The 25,549-nt window shown below is 45.0% G+C and overlaps 1 protein-coding gene across 1 annotated transcript in view; it reads left to right on the top strand.

Moving 5' to 3' along the window:
* The window catches only part of PDE6D (phosphodiesterase 6D), a 52,788-nt gene extending 38,944 nt beyond the window's left edge, over positions 1-13,844 (top strand). The window contains exons 2-5 of the mRNA XM_080669602.1: positions 9,104-9,192; positions 9,775-9,900; positions 10,603-10,708; positions 12,481-13,844. Of these exons, the coding sequence (XP_080525728.1) occupies positions 9,104-9,192; positions 9,775-9,900; positions 10,603-10,708; positions 12,481-12,562 (403 nt within the window). The 3' untranslated portion in view covers positions 12,563-13,844. The remainder of the gene's footprint in view (positions 1-9,103; positions 9,193-9,774; positions 9,901-10,602; positions 10,709-12,480) is intronic.
* Positions 13,845-25,549: the final 11,705 nt, after the last annotated feature.

Raw genomic sequence — 25,549 nt, 5'->3', positions numbered from 1 at the left:
GGGAAAATTATACCCAGCTTCTGCCAATGATAATTACCATGTCATTGTTAGTCCCATTTCCCTCTGTCACAGTTGCCTCCACAGGGGTCCCCTTAAGGTAAAGAAAGTTTTCTTCACACCTCCTTTAATCAGCTTGTCTGATGTAGCCTTGTGGTGATTATAACACTTGATTGGGTCAACTCTTTTGATTTTGCTGTCTCTTCTGGGGAGAGACTTCAAACAAGTGTCCAAGTGGAGCACAGAGAGGTGCATGAGTGCATGGTGAAGTCACTGTGCCTAGATGAGAGTGGGGCGTATTATGAGGGTATGAAATGGAAAGGGAGACTGGAGAGATGTTTGTGCCACAGAGTAAATAACTTTAAGTGCTAAACTAAGAAGCTAGGAAATGTTCTCTGAAGTGATGATATGATCCAGCTTGTATTTTAGGGATGTAATTCTAGTCAGAGTGTATCCTATATAATGAAAGCGTAGTATGCAAATTGTCCCCTTGACCTGGAGTTCGTCTGGGAGTTTGACAAGGGGGCGTGGCCGGTGGGGGGAAGGAAGGGAGGCCCTGGCCGGCAGCCACTAGGGACCCTACCAGTGCACAAATTTCATGCACTGGGCCTCTAGTTAGATTATAAAGACTAGACAAGTGATACTTCAACTTTATTGCATGTAAGAATTGCTTTTCAAAATGAGCATTCCCAGGCCTCTAGAGAGATTCTAATTAAATAGGTCTGATATGAGGCCTAAGAAACAACATTTTTTTATTATTTAAAGTATTACATGTCTCCTTTTTCCCCGATTGACCCACCCCCGTCATACCCGCCCCCCACTGCCCCAGGGTCCATGTCCATTGGTTATGCTAATGTGCATGCATACAAGTCCTTTGGTTGATCTCTTATCCCCACCTCCCCTGCCTTCTATCTGAGGTTGGACATTCTGTCAGTGTTTCTTTGTCTCTGGATCTATTTTTGTTCATCAGTTTATGTTGTTCATTATATCTCACATATGAGTGAGATCATGTGATATTTATCTTTGTCCGACTGGCTTATTTCACTTAGCATAATGCTCTCCAGGTCCATCCATGCTTTTGCAAATGGTAAAAGTTCCTTCTTTTTTACAGCAGCGTAGTATTCCATTGTGTAGATGTACCACAGTTTTCTAATCCACTCATCTGCTGATGGGCACTTAGGCTGTTTCCAAATCTTAGCTATTGTAAATTGTGCTGCTATGAACATAGGAGTGCATATGTCCTTTCTGATTTGTGTTTCTGGTTTCTTGGGATATATTCCCAGAAGTGTGATTACTGGGTCAAATGGGAGTTTCATTTTTAACTTTTTGGAGAATCTCCATACTATTTTCTACAGTGGCTGCACCAGTCTGCATTCCCACCAGCAGTACACGAGGATTCCTTTTTCTCCACATCCTCTCCAGCACTTGTCGTTTGTTGATTTGTTGATGATAGCCATTCTGACAGGTGTCAGATGGTACCTCGTTGTTTTGAAGAAACAACATTTTTAACAAGATCATCAAACTATACTTTGCAAAACAGTGGGCTAGAGATTGAAGGAGAGAAATTAGTTGGAAGATCATTATATCAACAATATAAAAGAGAGAAAATGCCTTAAGAGATATAGCTTAACGGCAAGTGCAAATAGTAGGGGGAAAAAATCATTGTTTTCCAGTGATTTTCTTAGGAGTCAGGCAGATCTGGTTTCAGAGACCACTGTAGACTGAGTAGTCCCAAGAGTCTGAGGAGGTGCCACAAGCCAGGACCTGCGGGTCTGAAGAGTTAAGGGGAAGAGCACTTGTGTGGGCACCTCAGGCAGAAGAGACTCTGTAGTAGTGCGTTGGAGAAAAAGAAAGGAGTCCATTGTGGCTAAAGCATTGTGACTGAGCGGGCCTTGTAAACTGTGCAAAGAACTCAAAATTGTTTTAAGTACAAAGGAAAACAGGGATTGACATCTATTTTACAATTTTAAGAAACGACTTCCGCCAAAACCGGTTTGGCTCAGTGGATAGAGCATCAGCCTGCGGACTGAAAGGTCCCAGGTTCGATTTCAGTCAAGGGCATGTAACTTGGTTGCGGGCACATCCCCAGTAGGAGGTGTGCAAGAGGCAGCTGATCGATGTTTCTCTCTCATCGATGTTTCTGACTATCTATCACTCTTCCTTCCTCTCTGTAAAAAATCAATAAAAAAAATATATTTAAAAAAAAAAAAAAAAGAAACAAACGACTTCCTTCTGTGAGGAGAATGGATTAGAGGAGGAAGTAAAAATAGAAGCAAGGAAAACCATCAGCAGGCTGATAGAAAGATGATAAAGAAATAATAATAGTATAATGCACCGAGCACTGTTCTAAACACTTTACATGAACAACTCATATAACTTTGCTATCCAGTTAGCACCCTCTTTCCTTCTCTGGAAAGTACCACAGTTTGGATGGTAAATTACAAGAAACTGTGAATCAGCCAATTAACATTTTCAGAGGGGCTGAACAGTTGTGCAGTCTTCCTCCTCTTCCCATCAATTCCAAATCGTTCTGTGAAAGGCAGTAACCAAGACAACTCCTATAAGCCAGTGTTATGTTAAAGTAGGAAAAACGAGTCTTATCCTCAACTTGCTGAGCTCTTCTATTTTGTTCCCCTCTGTCTTGGTGCTGTCTCTTCACTCTGTCTCTTTTTCTGAGTAACTTTTTTTCTCTCACTCTCACTCTTATGCCTTTCCCTCTGTTTGTGTGTGTTCTGTGTTTCCTTCCTTTTTCCCATCTTTGCCTTCCCTGTTCCTTCTCTCTACTATCTTCCCCTCCCCTAATCTCCCTCATTGCTCCCTCTTCCCTCAACTGGCCAGTGAGGTAGTGGCATGCACAGTGGCTCTGTTCTGTTTAATATATAAAAACAGATGTGAACCATTTTCATTTAAAACTAATTAAAGCTCCAAGAGGCAGTGTATCATTCCAAAATGCTTTTAGATGGTTGTTTCAAAATATTTTAAATTCTTTATTCCAGTCCCTGCATTCACATCTCTAGAGGAAATTTACCTAGTACCCCATTCATCTAACTGGTTTCTTCCAAACCCCAAGCCTTCCCCTCCCACTCTGCCACCACCTCCATGAATGCCTTTCCTACCTCAGATCTGTCCCCAGCTCCTGCTCTGGACTGAAGTCATACCAGATCATATCTATTCTTTAACATAAGATGACTTATATTACCTTCTGTGGTGAGCCAAGTCTCTTTTTCTTCCATAATGTTTATCTTCATTTACTTTTTTTTTTAATCTTTCCTAAGGCTTGACACTTTACAAACTATTGATTTTGCTCTGAAGTGTATTGTTTTGGCTCTGAAGCTTATTTTAAAGATGCTCTTACTTTTACATATGAGAGTGCTTCTTTTGTCTGTCTAGTTGCAAATAAAAGGCCACCAAGGACAGCTTTCCCCTGAGCCATGGCATCCCAGTCGAGGAATGTTCCATTGTGCTTGTCCTGTGCACAAATCACAGGGAGCTTTTTTTTTTTTTTTTTTTTTTTAAGAAATAAACAACAAAGATATATTCAAGGGTCTTAGAGTTTGAAAACACAATTAGACAAAAACACAGAAGTGTACTGAAGAAGAAAGGAAAGTTATAAGTTCTTATAGAGACTAATCAGTTCTGTATTCTTAGTTGGTCCAAGACACTTATCAGTTGGATGTCAGGCGGTCTGGGTGATGGATGCCAGGTAGTCTGGTCATGTAAGACCTGGCTGACCCAGAAGGTGGTATTTATAAATAGTCCTCCTGGCCCTCTCCTTAAAGCTTGTCCACCTAATCCTCTCCTCTCTCAAGATTGGAAGTGACTTGCCGTTTGAGTCTTAAATTCTCTGAAAAATCTGGTTGGCAAAAAGCTGTCATAACAAAAATGTTTTCAGCCAGATGATGACCAGCCATCAAAGCTTACCTTTCATTTCCAACATTTTTAGCCAAATATGCTCCCTCTTTAGAGGACCAGCTTTTCTTATTATTTTTCTAAGACACCTACCTCAATTTTTTTTTTTCTTTTTACTAGTAGGCTATCATGGATTTGTATTTTTAATATTTATAAAGCTGTTCCCAAATGGCTGCATCTCCACCATGAACTCAGAGCCTTCCTTTTCACCCTTAAACCTACAGAACGTGGAGGGGCTCTAAGTGGCCTCAAGCCCATCATCGTTGGATGGAGCTCTGTTTTTATTTCTTTAATTTTGAATTACTTATTAAGGCTTTTCTTTGCTGACCTGGGCCAATGGCAATAATGCTTTTCTGGAAGCTGCTAGGTCTGATCCAGTTGTTGCTTTGTGAGGGGAGCCCCTTATTTCAGTAGTCTTGCTCCCACTTCAATATGAGCCTGGAACTTTAGAAGTAATTTTATTTTTGTTATTTAAGAAAGTCTGGTGTCCACTGTGGCTGAATTGGTACATAAGAGAGTCTCTGTAGAGGAAGAATGAAAAGCATGCAGAAAGGAGGTCGAATGAGTTGTGTGTCTTCTGAAAACCTTAGGCTTAAATGTCTAAGGCCATTCAGTTTATTTTTTAAATATATTTTTATTGATTTCAGAGAGGGGGAGAGAGAAACATCAGTGATGAAAGAGAATCATTGATCAGCTGCATGTCGAGCCCGCAACCTGGGCATGTGCCCGGGACCCTTTAGTCTGCAGGCCAACGCTCTATCCACTGAGCCAAACAAACTAAGGCTAACGCCATTCTGTTTAGATCTGAGCTCAGAATGGACTTGCTAGAGCAGTACTATCTATTGTTTTATTTCTCCAGTTGGGGAAGCTTTCTCTTAACCCCAAAAGAGACCCCAAAATGGGTAAACATTTGTAGTCATTAGAACTGTAAGACATGACCTAAATAAGTATGTATACTTTTGACTTGCTTTTTAATTTAGTTGTTTAAAAAAAAGTGGAGTTTAGAAATATGAAGCAGAGAGAAAACCACCTAGATATAGAAGAGCAGCAGTACCTGGCAATGTAATGAGCACAGGAGACCTTGTTAGGAATGCACTCCAGGCGGAGAGTAGCACAGCCAACACAACTTCAAAGCAGTGGGTTTGTGTGTGTGTGTGGAGGAGGGGTGGGTTCACAAGCAGGTGGAGGGCACAGGAAGCTAGTATACCCATCACATTCAAGGCACTCTGCTGGGTAACCTTTAGTTATCTTTTGTAACTTTTCTTATACAACAGCAAAATGTAGAAATAATCTTTCCAATGAGTTAAATGTAGTACCATTACATACATAATGATCCTAAAAAACCGTGTTAGACCTACTAGCCACATTTAGAGCCTTGGTTCTGTTTCAGTCAAGGACACGTAACGTGGTTGCAGGCTTGATTCACAGCCCCAATTGGGGAGGGGGAGGGAAAGAGGGTAGGAGGCAACCAATCAATGTGTGTCTGTCTCACATCAATGTTTCTCTCTGTGTGTTTCTTTTTTTTTTTTTTTACTTTATTTTTTTTAAATAAATCTTTATTGTTCAGATTATTACAGGTGTTACTCTTTTTTTCCCCCCCATAGCTCCCCTCCACCTGATTCCCTACCCCACCCCATTCTCTTACCCCCCGCCACTGTCTTCATCCATAGGTGTAAGATTTTTGTCCAATCTCTTCCCACACCCCTCATACCCCCCTCCCCCTGAGAATTGTCAGTCCACTCCCTTTCTATGTCCCTGATTCTATTATATTCACCAGTCCATTCTGTTCTTCAGATTTTTTATTCACTTGATTTTTAGATTCACTTGTTGGTAGGTATGTATTTGATGTCATTTTGTTGTTCATAATTTTTATCTTTACCTTCTTCTTCTTCCTCCTCTTCTTAAAGAATACCCTTCAGCATTTCATGTAATCCTGGTTTGGTGGTGATGAACTCCTTTAGCTTTTTCTTGTCTGTGAAGCTCTTTATCTGACCTTCAATTCTGAATGATAGCTTTGCTGGGGAGAGTAATCTTGGTTGTAGATTCTTGCTGTTCATCACTTTGAATATTTCTTGCCACTCCCTTCTGGCCTGCATAGTTTCTGCCGAGAAATTAGCTGACAGTCGTATGGGTACTCCCTAGTAGGTAACTAACCGTTTTTCTCTTGCTGCTTTCAAGATTCTCTTTGTCTTTTGCCCTTGGCATTTTAATTATGATGTGTCTTGGTGTGGTCCTCTTTGGATTCCTCTTGTATGGGGTTCTGTGCACTTCCTGGACTTGTAAGTCTATTTCTTTCACCAGGTAGGGAAAGTTTTCTGTCATTATTTCTTCAAATAGGTTTTCAATATTTTGCTCTCTCTCTTCTTCTGGCACTCCAAAAATTCGGATGTTGGTACGCTTAAAGTTGTCCCAGAGGCTCCTTACACTATCTTCATATTTTTGGATTCTTTTTTCTTTTTGTTTTTCTGGTTGGGTGTTTTTGGTTTCCTCATATTTCAGATCTTTGGTTTGATTCTTGGGGTACGTTGCTCTACAGTTGAGTTTCTGTATATTCTTTATTTTAGACAGTGTATGCTTAATTTCTGACTGGTCCTTTTCCATTTTTTTGGCATTCTCATTAAGATCCTTAAAGGTCTCACTAAGTTCCTCAGCAGTTTTTAGAAGATTCTTGAGTAACTTTATAAATGTGGTTCTGAACTCTATGTCGTCCAGTTTGCTTTCCTCCATTTCTTTCATTCATGACATGTTTCTTTGTCTCCGCATTTTGCTGCTACCCTGTGTTGATGGAGTGGCTTTGTGTGGTAGGTGACCTATAGGGGCCAGTAGCTCAGCCTCCCCAATCACCTGAGGTGGACGCCTTTGGTACACCCCTTTATGGGCTGAGTGCAAAGTCTTGGTGTAGTTAAGCCTTGATTGCTGTTGGTACACTGGGAGGAATTGACCTCCAGGCCAATTGGCTGTGAGGACCCACTGTGTCTATAATGGAAGAACTGCTGCGCTGGAGACACGCTTATGGTGCAGGACTTGTCTCAGTGGGGCTTTGGTGCTCACTGAGTCTGCCTCTTGAATGTGTCTCTTATGGATGTGAGGAGTTGAAATCTGGTGTCTCACACTGACCACTAGGTACACTGGCTTCTGGATCTCCAATGGGGTGCAGGTCAGCTACTGTCTGAGGCCACCTAGCAGGCACTACAGCGAGAACTACTGTTTTCTCCTCTTTGCTTGGGGTTTGGAGGTTTTGGAGCTGTCTGACCCGGGCTGCAAGTTTGCTAGGTTAAGCTGCGATAGGGCAGGCCATTTATATGCTAAAGCCGCTGCTTGGAGCTTGGGTGGGTTTGTAGGTTGTGCAGGGCGGGGTCTCAGGGCATCACGAGGCTAGGGCGTGGCAAATAGCAATTGCTGCCAGTTAGCTGGCTCTGAGTCTCCGACGGCGTCTCCACGTCCAGTGCCCCAGCGCAATAAACAATTATTCCTGTGCGCAGCCCTGCAAGCAAGCCACCCTCACTTTCCGACCCAGTGGCAGACAGTCCAGCTTCTCCCCGTGGAGTTTGGGTTCCCCGCGTCTCCCCAGAAACTGGAGTTCGGAGTAATCGGGAGCCTGTCCCCCTTCGGGTTGAAAAAAGCAGCGCTCCCAGTCGACCGCCGCCAGCCCGATTCTCGTGCCTCCGTACCTCAGCTTTTCAGCGCTTGTGCACGTCTCACTGCTCTTTTCTCTTTCCTTCTAGTTGTAGAACTTCCACTCAGCCAGCTTTCCCGTGGTTCTGGGTGATAGACATTTTGTCTTTTAGTTGTAGTTTTGAAATTGTTGTGCGAGGCAGCAGTTTAGGTGTTTACCTATGCCGCCATCTTGGATCAAAACCTCTCTGTGTGTTTCTACCCCTCCCTTCCACTCTCTCTAAAAGAAATCAATGGTGCCGAAACCGGTTTGGCTCAGTGGATAGAGCGTCGGCCTGTGGACTGAAAGGTCCCAGGTTCGATTCCGGTCAAGGGCATGTACCTTGGTTGCGGGCACGTCCCCAGTAGGGGGTATGCAGGAGGCAGCTGATCGATGTTTCTCTCTCATCGATGTTTCTAACTCTCTATCCCTGTGTTGTTCAGGGTTGTCAACTGCAAACTACCCAAACAGTGGGAAAGGCTCAAAGGCTCTCTGGAGCTGTGAAAACTGACTGGCAGTGGAGGACCAGGGCCCATAGCAGTGGTCACACTGCAGGAATGGCCAGGTTGGCACTACCTGCTGTCCCCCCGTCCCCACCCCCGCCCCGAAGAACTGCTGGCTTTTCCTCAAGTCCTGTGTGACTACAGTTTCAGAACCCCAGAATGAAGTACCCAGGTGTCTGAGCCTAGTTATGTCCTTGCCTCCAGCAGCACCGGGACCAGGAAAAAAGGTTCTGGATCTTCTAGTTGCTATAGTGCAAAGCAGTCACTGCCTCCCATTGGGGAAGGGAGGCTGCAGTGTGCTGTTGGGAAGAGGATTTGGTTGCTAGACAGCAAAAAAAAAAAAAGACATAAGCTATATAAACTATTTGAATTGAAGCTCAATTTCTTTACAAATATTAACCATCTTTCTCATACTTAGCCATATTAACTATCTTTCTCAAACTTAGCCTCCATGCATGGATAATATTAATTTTCTTTTCCTTTAATGATTTGTCCATAGTTTTTAAAAACTAAACAACAACAAAAAACCTTTGTTTCCATTTGAACTGTTTGGTTCTGCTATCAAAATGTATGTTTTTCTAGATTTCTTTTTTTGTTCTCTGAGTATCCTTTTTTAACATTTTTTTAATTGATTTCAGAGAGGAAGGGAAGACAGAGAGATAGAAACTTCAGTGATGAGAGACAATCATTAATCAGCTGCCTCCTGTATGCCCCCCACTGGGGATCGAACCCAACACCCCAGCATGTGCCCTGACCAGGAATTGAACCATAACCTCCTGGCTCATAGGTCGATGCTCAACCACTGAGCCACACCGGCGGAGCTGCACTGTTCATTTTTTACCTCTTTCTAGATGTGTGCAATCTTTGGTTCTTATGTTGTAGAAGAAAATATCTCCTCCAGGTTTCATGCTTCTTCCTTTACATGTCTTATGGACTCGCCTACACAAACTTATTTGCTTGGATGGCACTTAGCAGTTAGGCCAAGTACAAAGGAGAAGTCACTTTTGGTGCCTTATTTTTCCTCAATATATTTGATCAGAAATTGGATGAACCTCCGGGATGCTGAGACAGGGAAGATACTCTGGCAAGGAACAGAAGACCTATCAGTCCCTGGAGTGGAGCATGAAGGTACTTTCCTTTGTCTGCAGAGCTCTTGATGATTGGGGAGCAGGGCCTAAGCATTATAGAGTTAAGTCAATGCAGACCTAATAGGAGGGTGAGCCCTGGAGGCACAGCACATTAATCTACATGTTACTGAGATTTCTAGTTTCTTTCTTGTTTCTGTCTCGCACTTCCCAGAACCACTTTGTGTTGAAATTTTATCATTAGAATATACCTAAAGATATAAACTAAGACTCAACTTTTTTTCCCCAAGTAAAATTTGCATTTTCATCTCCCTTAAATAAAAAGAAAAACTAAGGGGTTAAAACCAATAGAACAGAGTAGAGAGAAGGTGCCCATTCAGCCCCTTTCCTGATGACAGTAGCTAGGTAAGGCCTTTAAACACACTAAATCTGATGTGCCTTAATGATCTTTCAGTCAAATACACTTTGCCAATTGGGGACCTCTTTAATTAAAAAGTGTAATTCTGTTACCAAGGCATTCTCTGAAATTTAACATAGAAAATTTAAATCAGTTTCCAGAAACTTGAAGCACCATAGTAACGTGCTTTAATTTAGAATGGCTTCAATATTTCTTTTTCTTTACCAGCCCGTGTTCCGAAGAAAATTCTCAAGTGCAAGGCAGTGTCTCGAGAATTGAACTTCTCTTCAGCAGAACAAATGGAAAAATTCCGCCTGGAACAAAAAGTTTACTTCAAAGGGCAATGCCTAGAAGGTATTCTGCTGCTCCGTGCCTGAAATCCAGGCTTAGGGTGACAGGGACAAAAGGCAAGACCCAATGAACTATAAAACACTGCTTTGATAACATTCATTTTGCAACTCAGTTTGTAACAGGATTCCTACACCCTGCAAGATTGGGGACCCCCAGTGAGAATAATCAGAAACAAAGCTGGCACTATAAGGGGCTTTGAGCTCAACCAAAGGTTTCTGACACTATGGGCCAGGCATTGGTGCCTGCTTTGACGGTCACAGGGAAGCTGCTGATTAGGGCCTGGTACAATGCTCTCCACACAGTCTCACAGATTTGACTGGCAGGGCCACTCAGCATTGAGTTTTCACCATGAAGTATGAGTGCACATATGTGTCCTTGAGCTAAAATTCCAAGTGAAAAGGCCTATTTTATACTTCTGTTCTGTACTTCTATTTACATCCAGCCTTACTTCTAAGAAAACTTTGCTTATCCTGTATTCACCCACTGGTCCTAGTTCTTTAGACTCAAGAGCATAGGGACTAGGCCTCTGGTGTGGTTCAGAGGACAGCCTAAGGGAGTCCGTTTTTATGCCTCTGTGCTGGGAGGTTTCTGATGGCTTCATTGGTTCTCAAGGTAAAAAAAGAGGCTCGCTCTAAAGGAGGGGGACAAGGAGCCCTGAGACTCTATCTGGGATGCCCACTGATCCAATTTTCCTTCTTCCCGCAGAGTGGTCCTTCGAGTTTGGCTTTGTGATCCCAAACTCCACAAACACCTGGCAGTCCCTGATAGAGGCAGCACCCGAGTCCCAGATGATGACCGCCAGCGTGCTAACGTGAGTGAGCAGGCCTCAGGAACTGTGGATGTGTCTAGAATCAGGCATTCCAGACAGGTGGGACTCATGGTCCTGTTCAGTGGGCAGGCAACCTACTTTAAAAAGAGGCTAAAAGAGTATCCAGGGGTATCTGAGTTTACAGGTACTGAGTTTACAGGTACTGACTTTTGTCATATGAAAAAGGCAGTGTGATCAAATGGAAAGGATAGAAAACTTTAGACCTTTAGAGTAAATTCCTGATTAAACTTGACTAGTTATGTAATCTTGGACAATCTGTTTTACCTCTCTGGTCCTTATTCTTCTCTCTAAATATAGAATTAATAATTCTCACAGAGGTGTAGTGAGAATAAAGTGAGATGCCATGGAAGGAAGCTGACATATAATATATACTATATTAAATCCATGCTAATTTCCTCCCTTTCCTGACTACCAAACTTCTGATACTCTGTACTTTGTTTGAATGGCCTTTAACAGAATCTGGTAAAGTCCTAATTCTGTTTTAGAGGAAATGTTTGGTTTCAGTTTTTCATTATACCTTACCATATTAATAGCTGTGCTTCCTACTCAAAGAATAATCACTTTGTCCTTTGTCCAAAAACACTGTCAATAACTACCCACCCACCATTTTATCTTAGGAAAAGATATTTGTCTTTCAAAGGTTTTAGTAAAGTGCCTAGTAATGAGTTATTCACACAGGTAATTGTGTAATGTTGGATCATCCCTCTAAACAGGCCCTTTATGAAAGCCATGTTGAATTTGTAAATAGAAGTTATATATAAGTCTTTAGTAGTTTTTTTTTTTTATTACAACAGTAGGTATTTTTATATTCTATAAACCAGTCAGATCTTGAATTGCTTATTTACCTATCTTATAATTAATTATCAGCAAAAATGTATCTTCTGGCTATTAATTGCCCTGGGAAAATACAGCATAGTATGTAAAAGGGCATTTTTTAGATTTTATTAACCATAATCTGACTTCTTGGCCAGGCCTGATTTCTTTTAGGTACTAGAACCAGTAAGTCTTTGATAATATATTTAGGTTATTGAAGTCATATATTACTTTTTAGAACCCCAAAACAGTACCTCTGTTGCCCTTAACTCGGTTCCCAACACAGATCTATCATTTGGGGTTCTTTCGTTGCCCGCCATAGAAATTGACCCTGGCTAACATGATAGAGTTGAAAGGGCTGAGCTCTGGGCAACTTGAACAATGCAGGTGGCAAAAATCTGTGGATGTTTTCTTCAAGGAGCAGCCATAGGGAAGGGAGAGAGCCTGATTGGCCCAAATTACATCCTTTGTCCACCCTTTTGCCAGGAGAGGGAGGAGCCACTTGATGGACCCTTGGACTGGAGGTGGGTGGTTCCCCAAAAGAAGAGCAAAGTGCTATTACCCGAAGTGAGGAGAATAGTGAAGGACAGACCAACCCACAGCAGTGTTGTAGGGAAAGATACCACCTCTGTGTATCAGAAAATCAGTCATATTTATAAGCACCCTTTGTGCAGAGCACTCTACTAAGGGCCTGAAGTGTACCAAGGATTAAGAAATGCTCTCTTCTGATTTCTGAACTTGAGGAAGACAAACCTTGTCACATAAGTTAAATGTCATATTAGACTTCTAATCCCATGTAGACACAGATTTGAATATCCCCAAGCCAAGGTGCTATGTGGGTATATGTCCAGGGGCCCGTCAAACCCAGATTGAAATCACTTTCTGGAAATGAAATCTGTTGCCTAACACATCACTCTTTTGCCATCTCTTCTTACTCACAGTGGGAATGTTATCATAGAGACAAAGTTTTTTGACGACGATCTTCTCGTAAGCACATCCAGAGTGAGACTTTTCTACGTTTGAGAGAAGAATGTATTGCATTTCAAGAATTTGGGTTTTGGGGGGAACGGAGGAAACTGTTTACTTTTTTCCTCCACACATTTGATTTTTGACCTTCCACCCCTAATTCCCTCTACAACAAAACCCACCTGCGGCCACAAGGGGACCAGCTCTGCATAGGTAACCAGATGGCTTTTTTCCCTCAAGCTGCCATCTTCCACTGACCAGGCTAACTCCCCACCTCAAACCAGGGCAGAGGGCAAGCCTCGACTCTTTCCCAGGGTAAACATGGGACAGACACACACCAGGAGCCAGTGCAGGAGCCGATGCTGTTCCTGTCACCCTCCCTGCCTCCTCCTTGGGTCCTACAGGGCACACATCTTCTTTTGGCCCCTGGCTTTGAAAAAATTCATGTTCTTGACCCATATTTAGTCTTTTCCTACCTTTTCTATTTCATACATTCTCATACATTTAACTTGTAAAATAGACTGTGATATTATTATGTAATGAATTGAAATATGAATTAAAATATTCTTAGTCTTTAACATGGCACTGCTTTCATCTCTCCTTTTTCTGGAATACAAACTTGGCTCCATGATGAGAAAATGACATTTATCAGACCATAGGATCACAATTCTGTTTTACTCCAGAGACTGGCTGATAGATCTTACGGTTCATGAGTGCTTCAGTTGCTGATTTCCAAGAATAGCAAGACCTATTACCTTAATACTTGTCTTTTAGACATTATACTTAGTGGTTCTCTTTCACAGCATACATGCACCCTGTCTTTATTGGTTTGTTGTTTTTAACGTTTTCTATTTCTTTATAATGTTCATTTGTTTAAGAGGTTTCCAGAAAGAGTAGCTGTTCTAAGTTGGTAGGGTAGGGACTCATATTCCTAAATGAGAGAATAAGTTACAGAATGAAGAAAAGATCTTCCTGAAGTTGACTGGAGAACACTGGGAAAGCACCTGGGATGCTGTGGGATGCTGGGAGGCTGCGAAAATCAGTCAGAGAAGTTCATGTGGGAGAGAAGTGATTATACATCTATAGTGTTTTCCAGTCTGATGTGAGAGAGAACATTTAAAAGGGTTTTTTTTTAGGATCTTTCCTCTGAGTTACCAGTAGCCTCCACTATCCTTTATAAAATACCAAAAATTAGTCCCTGGCCAGGTAGCTCATCGTCCCGATATACCAAGGTTGCAGGTTCAATGCTCGGTCAGGGCACATACAAGAATCAACAAATGAATGCATAAATAAGGGGAACAGCAAATCAATGTTTCTTTCTTGCTCACTCCCTCACTTTCTCTCTAAGAAAAAAAAATCAATAAATATAAAATACCAATTAAAAGTTTTCGGGTTACCACGGTAGTAAGGCCCGGGGCGAGGAGAATACACTCAGAGACCTGCCCTCTGCCGTAGTCCCTGCTCTGTTGCTGAAGGGGCTGTTTGCATTGGTGGAGGGGAGGAGCTGTACATTTTTAGTATATTGCCATCTTTCAGGAACAGTTCTGTCCCTCATAGTAGATCTATTGTCTTAAAAGCTAATTTTTAATTATCAAAGGTTGGATAAGATAAGGTAAAAATGAGTGAAGTTTTCCTTTTGCTTTCTGAAAATGCCATCTGTTCTCAGAGTGAACTCATACCCTTTCCTTTTCCTGAACCATGTCTGCTCCCAGAATTCCAACAGGCAGGGCTCTCAGGGGCCTGGACACATTCCAGTGGAGAAAGGACTTCCCAGGGAATGCTTTTCCATCTACTTAGAGCCTCCTTCACTGCCCTTCTCCAGTCACTCAGCCAGCCAGAACTGTCAGGGATACCCTTCTTTGCTATCTTCTATGAGAAAAACAAAATGAATTATGGCCCAGTTATTTGAGCAGCATGCTTAAGGAACAAGAGTGGTTCCAGTCTGACCTGGGCAGGCTGAGGGGAAGCATTCCGTTGCTCAGTGCAATCAATAGGACCCATCGAGTCTGTGGGGAAGAGAAGAATCCCAGGCAGCACAGCTTTGGAAGACTTGAGAGAACTTAGAGACTCTTCCGAGTGTAGATTTCTACTTAGAGGATTTTGGTAAGGTTTACTGTGTGATGAACAGTAAACCCTCTCATCCATCTCCCCATCTGCATGACTTGCCAGTGTTTTGAGTATTGACTCCATGTGGTGAAGCACTGAGTCTGGCCAATTTGGTGTGAGGGGGTTGGAGGAAGCAAAATCTACCAAAGGGGGTATAGCCACATCCAGGCCACAAAGGCCTACTGTATGTATCAATGAGATGTCATGTGAAGCACAGGTCTGCCTCTGCTGAGCTTTGTCTCTAATTAGAGGGATATGATAAGTAATTATAAATGCCTGGCATAAAGGAGTTTAAAAGAAGAGATTATACACAATTCAGAATAATCAGGAAAGCCCTCTCTCTTTGATCCTTCAACTCTCAGCCTACAAAACATATTCCAGTCATCCCCCCAAATAAATAATCTATATATATAAAAGCCTAAGTGACTGAATGACCATGCTATGACGCACACTGACCACCAGGGGGCAGATGCTTAACGCAGGAGCTGCCCCCTGGTGGTCAGTGCGCTCCCACAGCAGGAGTGCCGCTCAGCTGACCAACCCCTCCTGGCAGCCCACCAGCACGACAGCAGCCACTCACTCCCTCAGTAGTCCTGCAGTCTCCGGAGAACGGGCCAGGCACCGATGGATTGGCACCACTGGCACGATCTTAACAGTGCTGCTGGCACGATTCCAACAGCGCCACTGGCCTCCTGGAAGTTGGCCTCAGGCACCAGGTCCACTTCCCCTCCCTAGACGCTCCACAAGGAAGAAACAATATAAAAGCAGCTGCCAGTTGGCTCCCGACAACCGGCTTGAACGTCAGCAGGATGGATCCGGATCCCAGGCGGGCAAGGGCTTCTCACTGCCTGCCTGGAGGGCCAATTATGCCCCAGATCCCCCCCGACCCCCTCAGGATAGGTGCCAGGTGCAGAGCTCACAGCTGGCAAGTGCTGCTATGGTGGCGCGAGCCTCTCCCAATCAGGACTGACTGGGCGTGAGCCCACGGCAGGCGCAGCGGGGCCGAGATGAGCGGAAGCTGCAGGCAGGAGTGGCAGGCGGCATTGAACTGCCGGTTTCAGCCCAATCCCTGCAGGCCACTCCAAGGGACCGCACCTGTGCACGAATTCATGCACTGGACCTCTAGTTTTTTAAAGTAAGGCTTTTTGTCAATCCTGCATCACCTTCAGCTCCTGCACCATCTTTCTCTTTCCCTACAGATTCAAGCTTTTAGAAGTCTTTTCACTCATTCTTTCCATTCCCTACCTCTGTTAGTCCTCAACCCACTGAGGTCTGGCTTCAGTCAGTGGCCTCCTCTCCTTTGCTGCATCAATGAACTCCACTGACTCACTGCCCCCTTCCAGTCCTTCTTGCTTTATCTGCTACATGGCTTCTTTTTTTTTTTTATCTCCTGGAAATTCTCTTCTTGGATTCTAGGAGCCCTTCTCCTGGGTGTCCTGCTCCTTGCTCCTTTGAGGATCTTCATTTTTTTATAGCTACCTTGTCCCTAAAATGTTTGTTGGTAGCTTTTTTATTTTTATTTTTTTTAACTATTGCCTATTGAGAACTTGTTACATGCACATTCTTTTTTTTATTATTATTATTGATTGAGAGAGGAAGGGAGAAAGAGAGACATCTATTTGTTGTTCCACTTATTCATGCATTCACTAGTTGATTCTCATATGTGCCCTGACCTCACAATCTCATGTATCGGGACAATGCTCTAACCAACTGAGCTACCCCGCCAGGGCCTTATGTGTGCATTCTTTAAGCATTACACATAATACATTCACTCCACACATATTTAATGAGCACTTTTTATATAGCAGACACTGTTCTAAATGATGGAGATATTTACTAGACAAGATGAGTGTGTCCCTACCATTAGATTCTAATGTGAGGAGACAGAAGGCAAATAATTTCAGATAGTAACCAGGGCTCTGAAGAAAACAGGACAGAGCAATGACACTATCCGCCTGGAGTAAGCAGGTGATGAAACAGGAAGTAGTTGGCGTTTAGCTTTTGACCACCAAAACGGTTGACCAGTCCCCACCAAGCTAACAGCCTGGAAAGCCAGGCTCTACTAGAAAGAAAATATTTTTTTAAAACCCTTAAACTATCATCAACAAAGCAGGAACCAGGTGTGCACACTTAATTGTCTAGTTTCCCACAAAGAACAGAATATGATAGGAAAGGCCCTGCCCTGTGCGAGAAAGAGAAGCCTGCCCCTTCCAGCCTGGTGTAGGATGGGGAGGAGAAATGAGGAAGCAGGACAAAGAGGTGACGTCCTTGTTCTCCACCCCCAGCCATGGGTGGGAGGGGTGAATAGAAATATCTGCCCAGGTGTGGGGGAAAGATGAGAACTTCAGAAAGTTCGTGGGGAAGGATGAGCTGTCCCACAACGCAGTGGTCCAGGCCTATTGACTTTTCTTCCTAAACATGTCCCCCATTGTCCACCTTCCCCCTTCCCCCCTCTGCAGTTCCTATAACCATCTGGGGCTGGTCCAGCTGATGGCATTGCCTCCCCTTCTGATTTATCCTTCACAACCAGAGAGAGCCCCAAGATGTGTATCTGACAGTCAATCCCTTTGTATTACCAAGTTATTTTTAGAACTTCTGGCTTAGTGACCTGGTTGTTGTTTTGTGGCTTTCAGAGTGCCCTGTTAAAATGGTCCTCAAAGTGAAGACATCATCTGGCTTTGCAATTCTTTTTGGTGCTTTTATTTGGTCTGAAACTGAGCAGCTTTGACTGTAGCTTTGAATAAATTGAGGCGCAGAATGGAGTGGAGTGAAAAGCAGAGATTTGGTGAATACATTTGATTCCCAAACTGTACACAAAGGCACCCTGTAGCTCTGCAGCAAACTCACAGAGGTGCTGCAGGATCTTTTAATTTTCAAAGGAAATACAGTGATACAAGACATCTGTCATATATTGCTCAAACTATTAGCTCGAGATAGTTCAGTTTCAACAGTAGAACACACTATGTTCTTTTTTTATGAGGTATCTTTGGTAAACCAGGTTTTTGAAGGTTTTTGTGATAAGAAGCAACTACTACCCTTCAAAAATAATGTGACTAGAAAATAAGGATGGTGGTGTCCAGTCTGATTCCAAAGATTAAGAAGCTGTGCCGTGCCCAACAGGCACACACATTAGGAGGTCATTGTGGTTATAAATGAAATAAAAATATTTTTTCTCTCAATTTTATGGCTTTTTTTTTTTCCACAAGAAATAATATGGCAGCCAGTGTTAGGACATAAATACTGAAGTCATTTGGACCTAAGTGTTTAATAAAGGGAATTATTAGTTTGGTTTTTTGCCTAAATAAAGTAACTGCAAAAATTACTGAGACCCTAAAAATATAGTGAGCAGAGAATGTTTGGGAACCTCTGGTAAGCCCTTGGTTTTAAAATATGCCTTTCAGAGAGTTAGAAGCATACATCACCATTCTGGCCAGCAGTTCCCAAAGGAATCCTTTCCGGTCATCTGTTTAGTTCAGCAAATATTCCCTGAACCTTGGTGAGGGTCCTGGTGCCAGATCAGCTTTTTTCTGGGCACTAATATCCTTCAATATTATAAGTCTTTCTTTAAAAAAAAAATCCAAGTAAAATAAATTTGGGACAGCCCTAGCTGGTTTGGCTAAGTGGATAGAGTGTCGGCCTGCATTCTGAAGGGTCCCAGGTTCTATTTGGGTCAAGGGCACATGCTCAGGTTGTGGGCTCAATCCCCAGCAGGGGGCGTGCAGGAGGCAGCCAATCAGTGATTCATCATTGATATTTCTATCCCTCTCCCTTCCTCTATGAAATCAATAAAAATATATATTTAAAAAATAAATAAATTTGGGACAAGCTGCATGTTAAACCTTCCTCTTGGAGACTCCTTGGTATGTTAAAAACCCAGTGAGTACACAGAAAGAAAGCCCTTTTAACATTGCTTACCTTAGCACTCTTCCAAACAAGATGGATCTCATCTCTTAGGCATACCTTCAGGCAGAGAGAGTTAGGAGGTGCCAGGCTGCATGAAGATGGGGGTCTCGTCCCTTATCCAGGACTTCACAGAGCAATTGAGTTAGTTCAGTGGGACTGTTTGACTATGAGGCATGGGTGGAAACACTGGAAATTCAGTGTGTCCCTGAGAGGTCAGAGGACCAGCTATCACTGAGGGCTGGAAAAGAGGGATGATGATGGGCAGCTCAGATTAGCCTGGGCCATTCCCCCCAACCTGGCTGGGAATGATTGAAGCAGTAATCTTTGATCCTGTTGAGAGATGGATCATGAGCATCACAACCCCTTCTGAGGCCGATTCACCTCTCTGTTTAACCTGGAGACCACACCACAGAAGAGATCCCCCACACTTCTGTGTTCATCTCTTTCAAACTGTCTTTGTTCACGGAGGCCTGGTTGGCCTTGAAACCTGGAGCCCTGTGTTCTCCTGTTTACTGATATAACTCAATTATAGATAACAGAAAACCTCATAACTCAACTCTGCTCCCTATCTGTGTGGGCTGCAGCCTCAGCCTCTCAGCTGCCTAAATTCAAGTCTCCAAAAGGGACAAAAATGTTTCCTCCCTTCCCAGAAACGCAATAAAAAATCCCAGGGTGGCCCTGGCCAGAGTGGCTCAGTTAGTTGGAGCATGGTCCTGTATACCAAAACGTTGTGGGTTCAATTCCCAGTCAGGGCACATACCTAGGTTGCAGGTTCCATCCCCGACCCCAATCAGTGTGCATGCAGAAGGCAACCAATTCATGTTTCTCGCACATCAATGTTTCTCTCCCCTCCTTTCTCTCCCCCACTCTCAACGAACATGTCCTTAGGTGAGGATTAAAAAATAAATTAAAAAAAAAATCCCAGGGCTCACTCTTACTGGATCAACTAGGTCATGTGTCAACTTCTATCCAATCAGTATGGCCAGATGGCCTCAGGGCATTTATTGGCCAGGACCAAGTCACATGCTCTGCCCTCCTCTCCGCTTTGATTGAGAGTTGGGGAGGGGAAGTTCTCCTGAAGGAAAACTGGATACTGTTTCAGGGGATTATTGCCAAAGCAGGGTAAAGAGATGGCTGCTGGTGTCAAAAACAACAGCTGTCTCCTGGTACCTTCTGGAATCCTCACCAGCAGCTCCTTCCTGCAAGGATGTATGGATGCATGTGAAATGAGGTTGTTTCAAGTGACCACCTGGCCCTTCATGTTGCTACAGGCAGCAGACTTGACAGAGAGCCCATGAGCGCACGCACCCTCCAAGCTGGGTCCATTCACAGAATTCACACCAGCCACTGGTTGCTAGGCTTTCTCCATAAATAATGCATACCATTCACCCAGTACATAAGGTTAATGCCCCAGGTGGTCTTAGAATGTTTCCTAATTTGAGCTTCCATCACCTTTGTTCTCAGATCAGACCCTGTGAGCATAGGCTGATGTCCCTGGAGGGAAGGGCCTGGGGACAACCTTGCCACTTCCCTGGCTGGCCTGGTCTTGGGTTTGGGGCGAGGAGGAGATAAGCAGCCACATGCAAAATTGGAGTACCCTGAGTAAAGCTGGGACCAGGGTTTCCATCCCCATGAAGCAGCTTCCACCAGGAAGGGACCATGGAATGGCCTGCGTCCAGAACACAGGAGGCCACAGCAGATGCTGGTAGAAGCAGGTGGGGCATTGGGGCCTTGGGGAGACTAAGATATAGGAGGCCTTTGGACCCTGTGCCAGCGCTGACAGTGGAGGAGAGGTGACACCAGATCCTGGCTCTCAGACCTGGGGTAGCCTGGCAGGAAGCTCAGAAAATGCCAGGTAGTGCAGCTGGGTGCCTCTGGCCGCCAAAGCCAAACCCCAATTCCAAGCAGCCTAGGGGCCTGCAGCTGTATCAGAACAGCGGCCACTGTGAGGAGTCCTACAACAGGGCCCAGAAATGACTAAGAGATGGGCCTTCCTGAGGACGGTGCTTTGCACAGCAAGCAATTTAATGGAGCTAAACAAGAGGAGCCCAGGGGGTGAAACCCAGAGATGGCTGCTGACCTTGGAGGAGCCAACTGTGGCCTCAGCTCTGAGGAAGCCTGGGGTCTCCTAGGACAGTGGTTGGCAAACTGCGGCTCGCAAGCCACATGCAGCTCTTTGGCCCCTTGAGTGTGGCTCTTCCACAAAATACCACGTGCGGGCGCGCACGTACAGTGCGATTGAAACTTAGTGGTCCATGTGCAGAAGTCGGTTTTCGGCTCTCAAAAGAAATTTCAATCGTTGTACTGTTGATATTTGGCTCTGTTGACTAATGAGTTTGCCGACCACTGTCCTAGGAAAAGGATCGTGCCTTATTGGACCCTTAGATGCCCAGGAAGGCTTGGGAAATGACCACTGGCTCTCATGTCTGACTGAGGTTTTAGCAACAGAGATGGAGGAAGATGTTGTGGGGCGGTGGCCTGTTCGATGAGCTGCCCCTGGGCCCAGGGCCCAGGGCCCACTGAAGGGCTTTTTCCTGGACTGAGCAGAACTCAGGGGAGCCCCCTGTAGTTCCTCTGTGGCCACGAGAGGGCGCCCATCTCTCACGAATCTTCCAATCTGTCCTTGCTGTCGGAGGAGACTTTGGAAGTAGGATGGAGGTGACCTGGACCCTGAGGACAGGTTCCCAGGCAGTGTTTAATCATGTGATGTGCCAGGCTCAGGACAAGAGGAAAGTGCGTTCTGCTGGAGTCAGCAAGGACTATTCCAGGCCAAACTTTTGGTGGAGTGAAGGGGTGCTTGGACAAAGGGTACAACAGGGAGCTCAGTGCAAATGTAGGACCCCAAGAGAGGCAGCCCTGGACCCTGACTCATGCCTCATGCTATTGTTCTCATTGTGCAGAGGAACAGATGAAGACTCAGTAAGGTTCAGTTATTTGCCCCATATTAACTGCCATGTCTGTGTATGGGGCAGCTTCTCACCTCTTTTCTGGGGAGTTGCGGAGTAGTAGCTCTGAGCAGAGCAGGGCCACAGCCTGAGGGAGCTGGGTTAGACCTGACCCCAGCCCTTCACGTTGCCTGCTATGTGGCTTTCCTAACCCCCTTCTTCTGCCTTAAGGTCCCCCTGGGCTCCAGGCCCTGGGAACATTAGCAAGACTGTGCTGCCCTGGGCAGCAGGACAGAGAGCAGCTGGCCAGTCTTACCTTGAAAAGTCAGCAGCCCAACTTGTGCAAGGGTGTAAGGTGGTCACACAGGGTCTAAGGTCCCTCCTACAAAGCCTTTATCTAACCCTGACCCTGGCAGCAGTTTGGGAACAATTCAATGGGGGAATGGGAATTCTGGGGCCTGAGTGACCCACTGAAGACAGCTAAGCTCTAGCCCCTGTGAAGGGGTGAGGCCTTCCCAGAATTTGGGCATCCGGAGAAACCACAAATGTGGTGGAGACAGGTGGTATCCCACCAGTCATGTCATGATGAGGAGGGCTTGTCTCTCTTGTTCTTTTCTTTATTTCTGGAGGCTATAATAATGTCTAGCACAGAAAGCATTGGGTATATATGCGAACTAATGAATGAATGAACAAATGAATGGAATGGACAGAATACTTACCATGTGGGGAGAAAGTGTTGAATAAGAAGTGGCCCCTAGCCCAGCTGGCCAGTCTTACTTTGAAAAGTCAGCAGCCAGTTGTCCCCAAAAGTGACTCAGTGGTTGAATGAACCAAGAGATCACCAGTTCGAATCCTGGTCAGGGCACATGCCCAGGTTGCGGGCTGGATCCCCAGTAGGGGTCGTGCAGGAGGCAGCCAATCAATGTTTCTCATTGATGTTCCTATCTCTTTGTCCCTCTCCCTTCCTGTCTCTCTAAAATCAATAAAAACATTTTAAAAAGAAAAAAAGTGGCCTGGCCATTTGGCTCAGTGGTTGAGCATTGACCTATGAACCAGATCATGATTCAATTCCTGGTCAGGGCACATGCCTGGGTTGCAGGCTCGATCCCCAGTGGAAGCAGCCAATCAATGATTCTCATCACTGGTTTCTATCTCTCTCTCCCTTCTTCTCTGAAATATATATACTGTATATATACACTGAGTGGCCAGATTATTATGACCACCCCATCAGTACTTCGTTGGGCCACCTTTTGCCTTCAATACTGCAGCGATTCTTCTTGGCATTAACTCCACGAGATGTTGAAAGGTGATGCGAGGAATCTGACACCATGCCTGATGAATAGCACTGTCCAGTTCTGTGAGATTTGATGGATGTGGAACCAGCTGCCTGATGGCTCTTTTAACTTCGTCCCACAAATGCTCAATTGGATTGAGATCTGGTGATTGTGGGGGCCACCTAAGCAAGGTAAAGTCTCCCTCATGTTCTTGAAACCACTCCTGCACAATACGAGCACAGTAGCATGATGCATTGTCTTGTTGGAAGAAGCCATCTCCATTGGGAGACGCCATCAACATGTAGGATGAACTTGATCAGCAACGATACTTAGGTATGTTGTGCTATTCAGACATTGTTCCACACGAATTAAAGGGCCCAAATAATGCCAGGAAAACATGCCCCAAAACATAACACTGCCCCCACCAGCTTGAAGGGTTGTACTCATGCATGTGGGGTGCATGCTTTCATGCTGTTTCCGTGAAATTCTCACTCTGCCATCTGCATGATGCAACTGGAAACGTGATTCATCAGACCACATGACTTTTTTCCAATGCTCGACTGTCCAATCCTTGTGTTCCTGTGCAAATTGGAGACATTTTATCTTGGTAACTGCAGACAGCAAAGGTATTCAAACAGGCCTTCGGCTTCCATATCCCATACGATGCAGTGTATGGCTAATTTGCCTACAAACGTCAGGTGGTCATAATAATCTGGCCACTCAGTGTGTGTGTGTGTATAAAAAATTTTTTTCTTTAAAGAAGTGGCCCTTGACCTCAGTGGGCCAAAACACACAAGCAGGTAAATATATAATCTCACATTGTGAGAACTGCTCTGCAACGGAGGGCCAGAACTGGGAAGGGCCTTCTTAAACTGGGGACCAGGGAAGGCGTCTGGGAAGATAACATTGGCACTGAGACCTAACATGGAGAGAGTCATGAGAAGTCTGGAAGTCAGACATACCTGTAGCAGGAACAGCAAGTGCAAAGGCTATAAAGGAGGACCAAGATTGCTGTGGACACAAGAGGCTGATTTGGCTGGTGAGCAAGGGAGGTGAGGCACAGGATAGGCAAGAGCAAGAGGGGGTCCTGGTCTGTTTTTCTTTACCAGGAGGGGCAGTGCCCAGCTTGGTATGGTCCCTGGTGTGTGACTTGAGCCTTGTCTCTTCTTGAGCTGTGCCCTCGCCCTGGCTTGCCTTATTCACACCTAGGCCTCAGTTAGTCTGATGCAGCCCTGGTCTCTCTCCTGCCCTCCAGACCTTCATCTCTGGCCCCTTCCCTGTGGTAAATGGCTCCTTCTTGTGCTCAAGGGCTCAGGCCAAAGCCTGGGGGATCCTCCATGGGAACTGCCTCCAACATCCAATCGATCACTGAATCATGATGCTTTACCCTAGGTGATGTCTTAAGTGTGCCTGCTTCTCTCCCTCCCAGCATCTCCCCTTAACCCAGGTGCCAGTGGTGTGAGGTGTGGATGAAATACCCCCCAATGTCTCCCATTAGAAGGGGCTGGGGTCCCAGAGACTCTTTTGTGATAAAGCAGTGTGCCCCCACTCCAAGGTGAGAAAAGGAACCCACACATAGACAGTGTTAGAAGGGGCAGGGTGGGTAGGGAGGGTGCATGACTTTTCAGTCCCCACCCATCTTTGTACACACCCAGCCCTATAGTCAGAACTCCAGGCTATAAAGTGTGTGTGTGGGGGGGGGTCGTGTCCCCCACCCTCAACCCCACTTTTTTAAAAAATATATTTGTTTTTTTACAGAGGGAGAGGGAGAGTTAGAAACATCGATGAGAAACATCAGCTGCCTCCTGCACACCCCCTACTGGGGATGTGCCCACAACCAAGGTACATGCCCTTGACCGGAATCGAACCTGGGACCCTTCAGTCCGCAGGCTGACGCTCTATCCACTGAACCAAACCCGTTAGGGCAAACCCCACTTTTCTTTCACCCAAAACAAGTATTTCACTTGTACCCCAAGACACCAGAGATGTGTTTAAGACTATTCAGGAGAGACAAAGGAGGCACAGATGAAAGCAGGATCAATGTTTAGTTCTGACAGTATCCTGCAGCCTCCACCTTGGCATCATCAGCCCGTTCCCTGTACCTCTACAGCTGGGTTGTCAAACCTCCCTCACTAGATTACAGGAGGCTTCTGCCTATAAAGCTCACCTGTGGACCCCAGCCTAGGAAACAGGCCCCAGAAGGTTCTTAGTGGGCTCTTAACCGTCACCTTTCCTCCGAGGCCTGGAACTTGAGGTCGCACCACACTTCCTCCAGTTAGTCAAAACTGGCCCACCTATTATCTTCAGCTATGCTCAAGGGGCAGGATGGCCTGCCAGACTAACCAAGGAACTTGTTTTCTAGTAGGAGGCCAGAGCTTGCAGAATGAGGACAAGGCTGTATCACTGCCCTGGAAATTAAGTCCTAAGGGACAAGGTGCCACCTACCACCATCAGGGGGAGCCGCTCAGCAGACAACTGAATCCAGTGAGGCCTGTACAGGGAAAGGCCAGCTGTCCCACTGGAAGAGTGCATCCACAGAATGGCTGCTACACGCCTGGCCTGTGCCTCGTCTGAGGCCCTAGACACCTTCCAGGGCACGCAGGTTCACTTGGCATCCAATAATGTGGTCCCAGGAAAAGGTTTTTGGTACCACCAGGAGACAAACCTGGTAAGCAGCTCCCCTCAGCTCCTAACTCCAGTGCCCCTCCCCACCAGACGCTGATGCCCAAAAGACACAACCGTCTCCTCCCAGACTTCAACCCCTATCCCTACCCAGTCAAGAGCTGGAGCTGAGTTCAAGATCATCTCCCATCTCTTTTTGCCCCTCCCCAGGTTTTAATAAACCAAAACAAGAAAAAACAGGCTTGAGACAGAGC

The sequence above is a fragment of the Plecotus auritus genome (genome assembly GCF_963455305.1).
Source record: "Plecotus auritus genome assembly, chromosome: 5".
NCBI classification, from domain to species: Eukaryota; Metazoa; Chordata; class Mammalia; order Chiroptera; family Vespertilionidae; genus Plecotus; species Plecotus auritus.
This window is presented reverse-complemented; position numbering and strand designations above follow the sequence as displayed.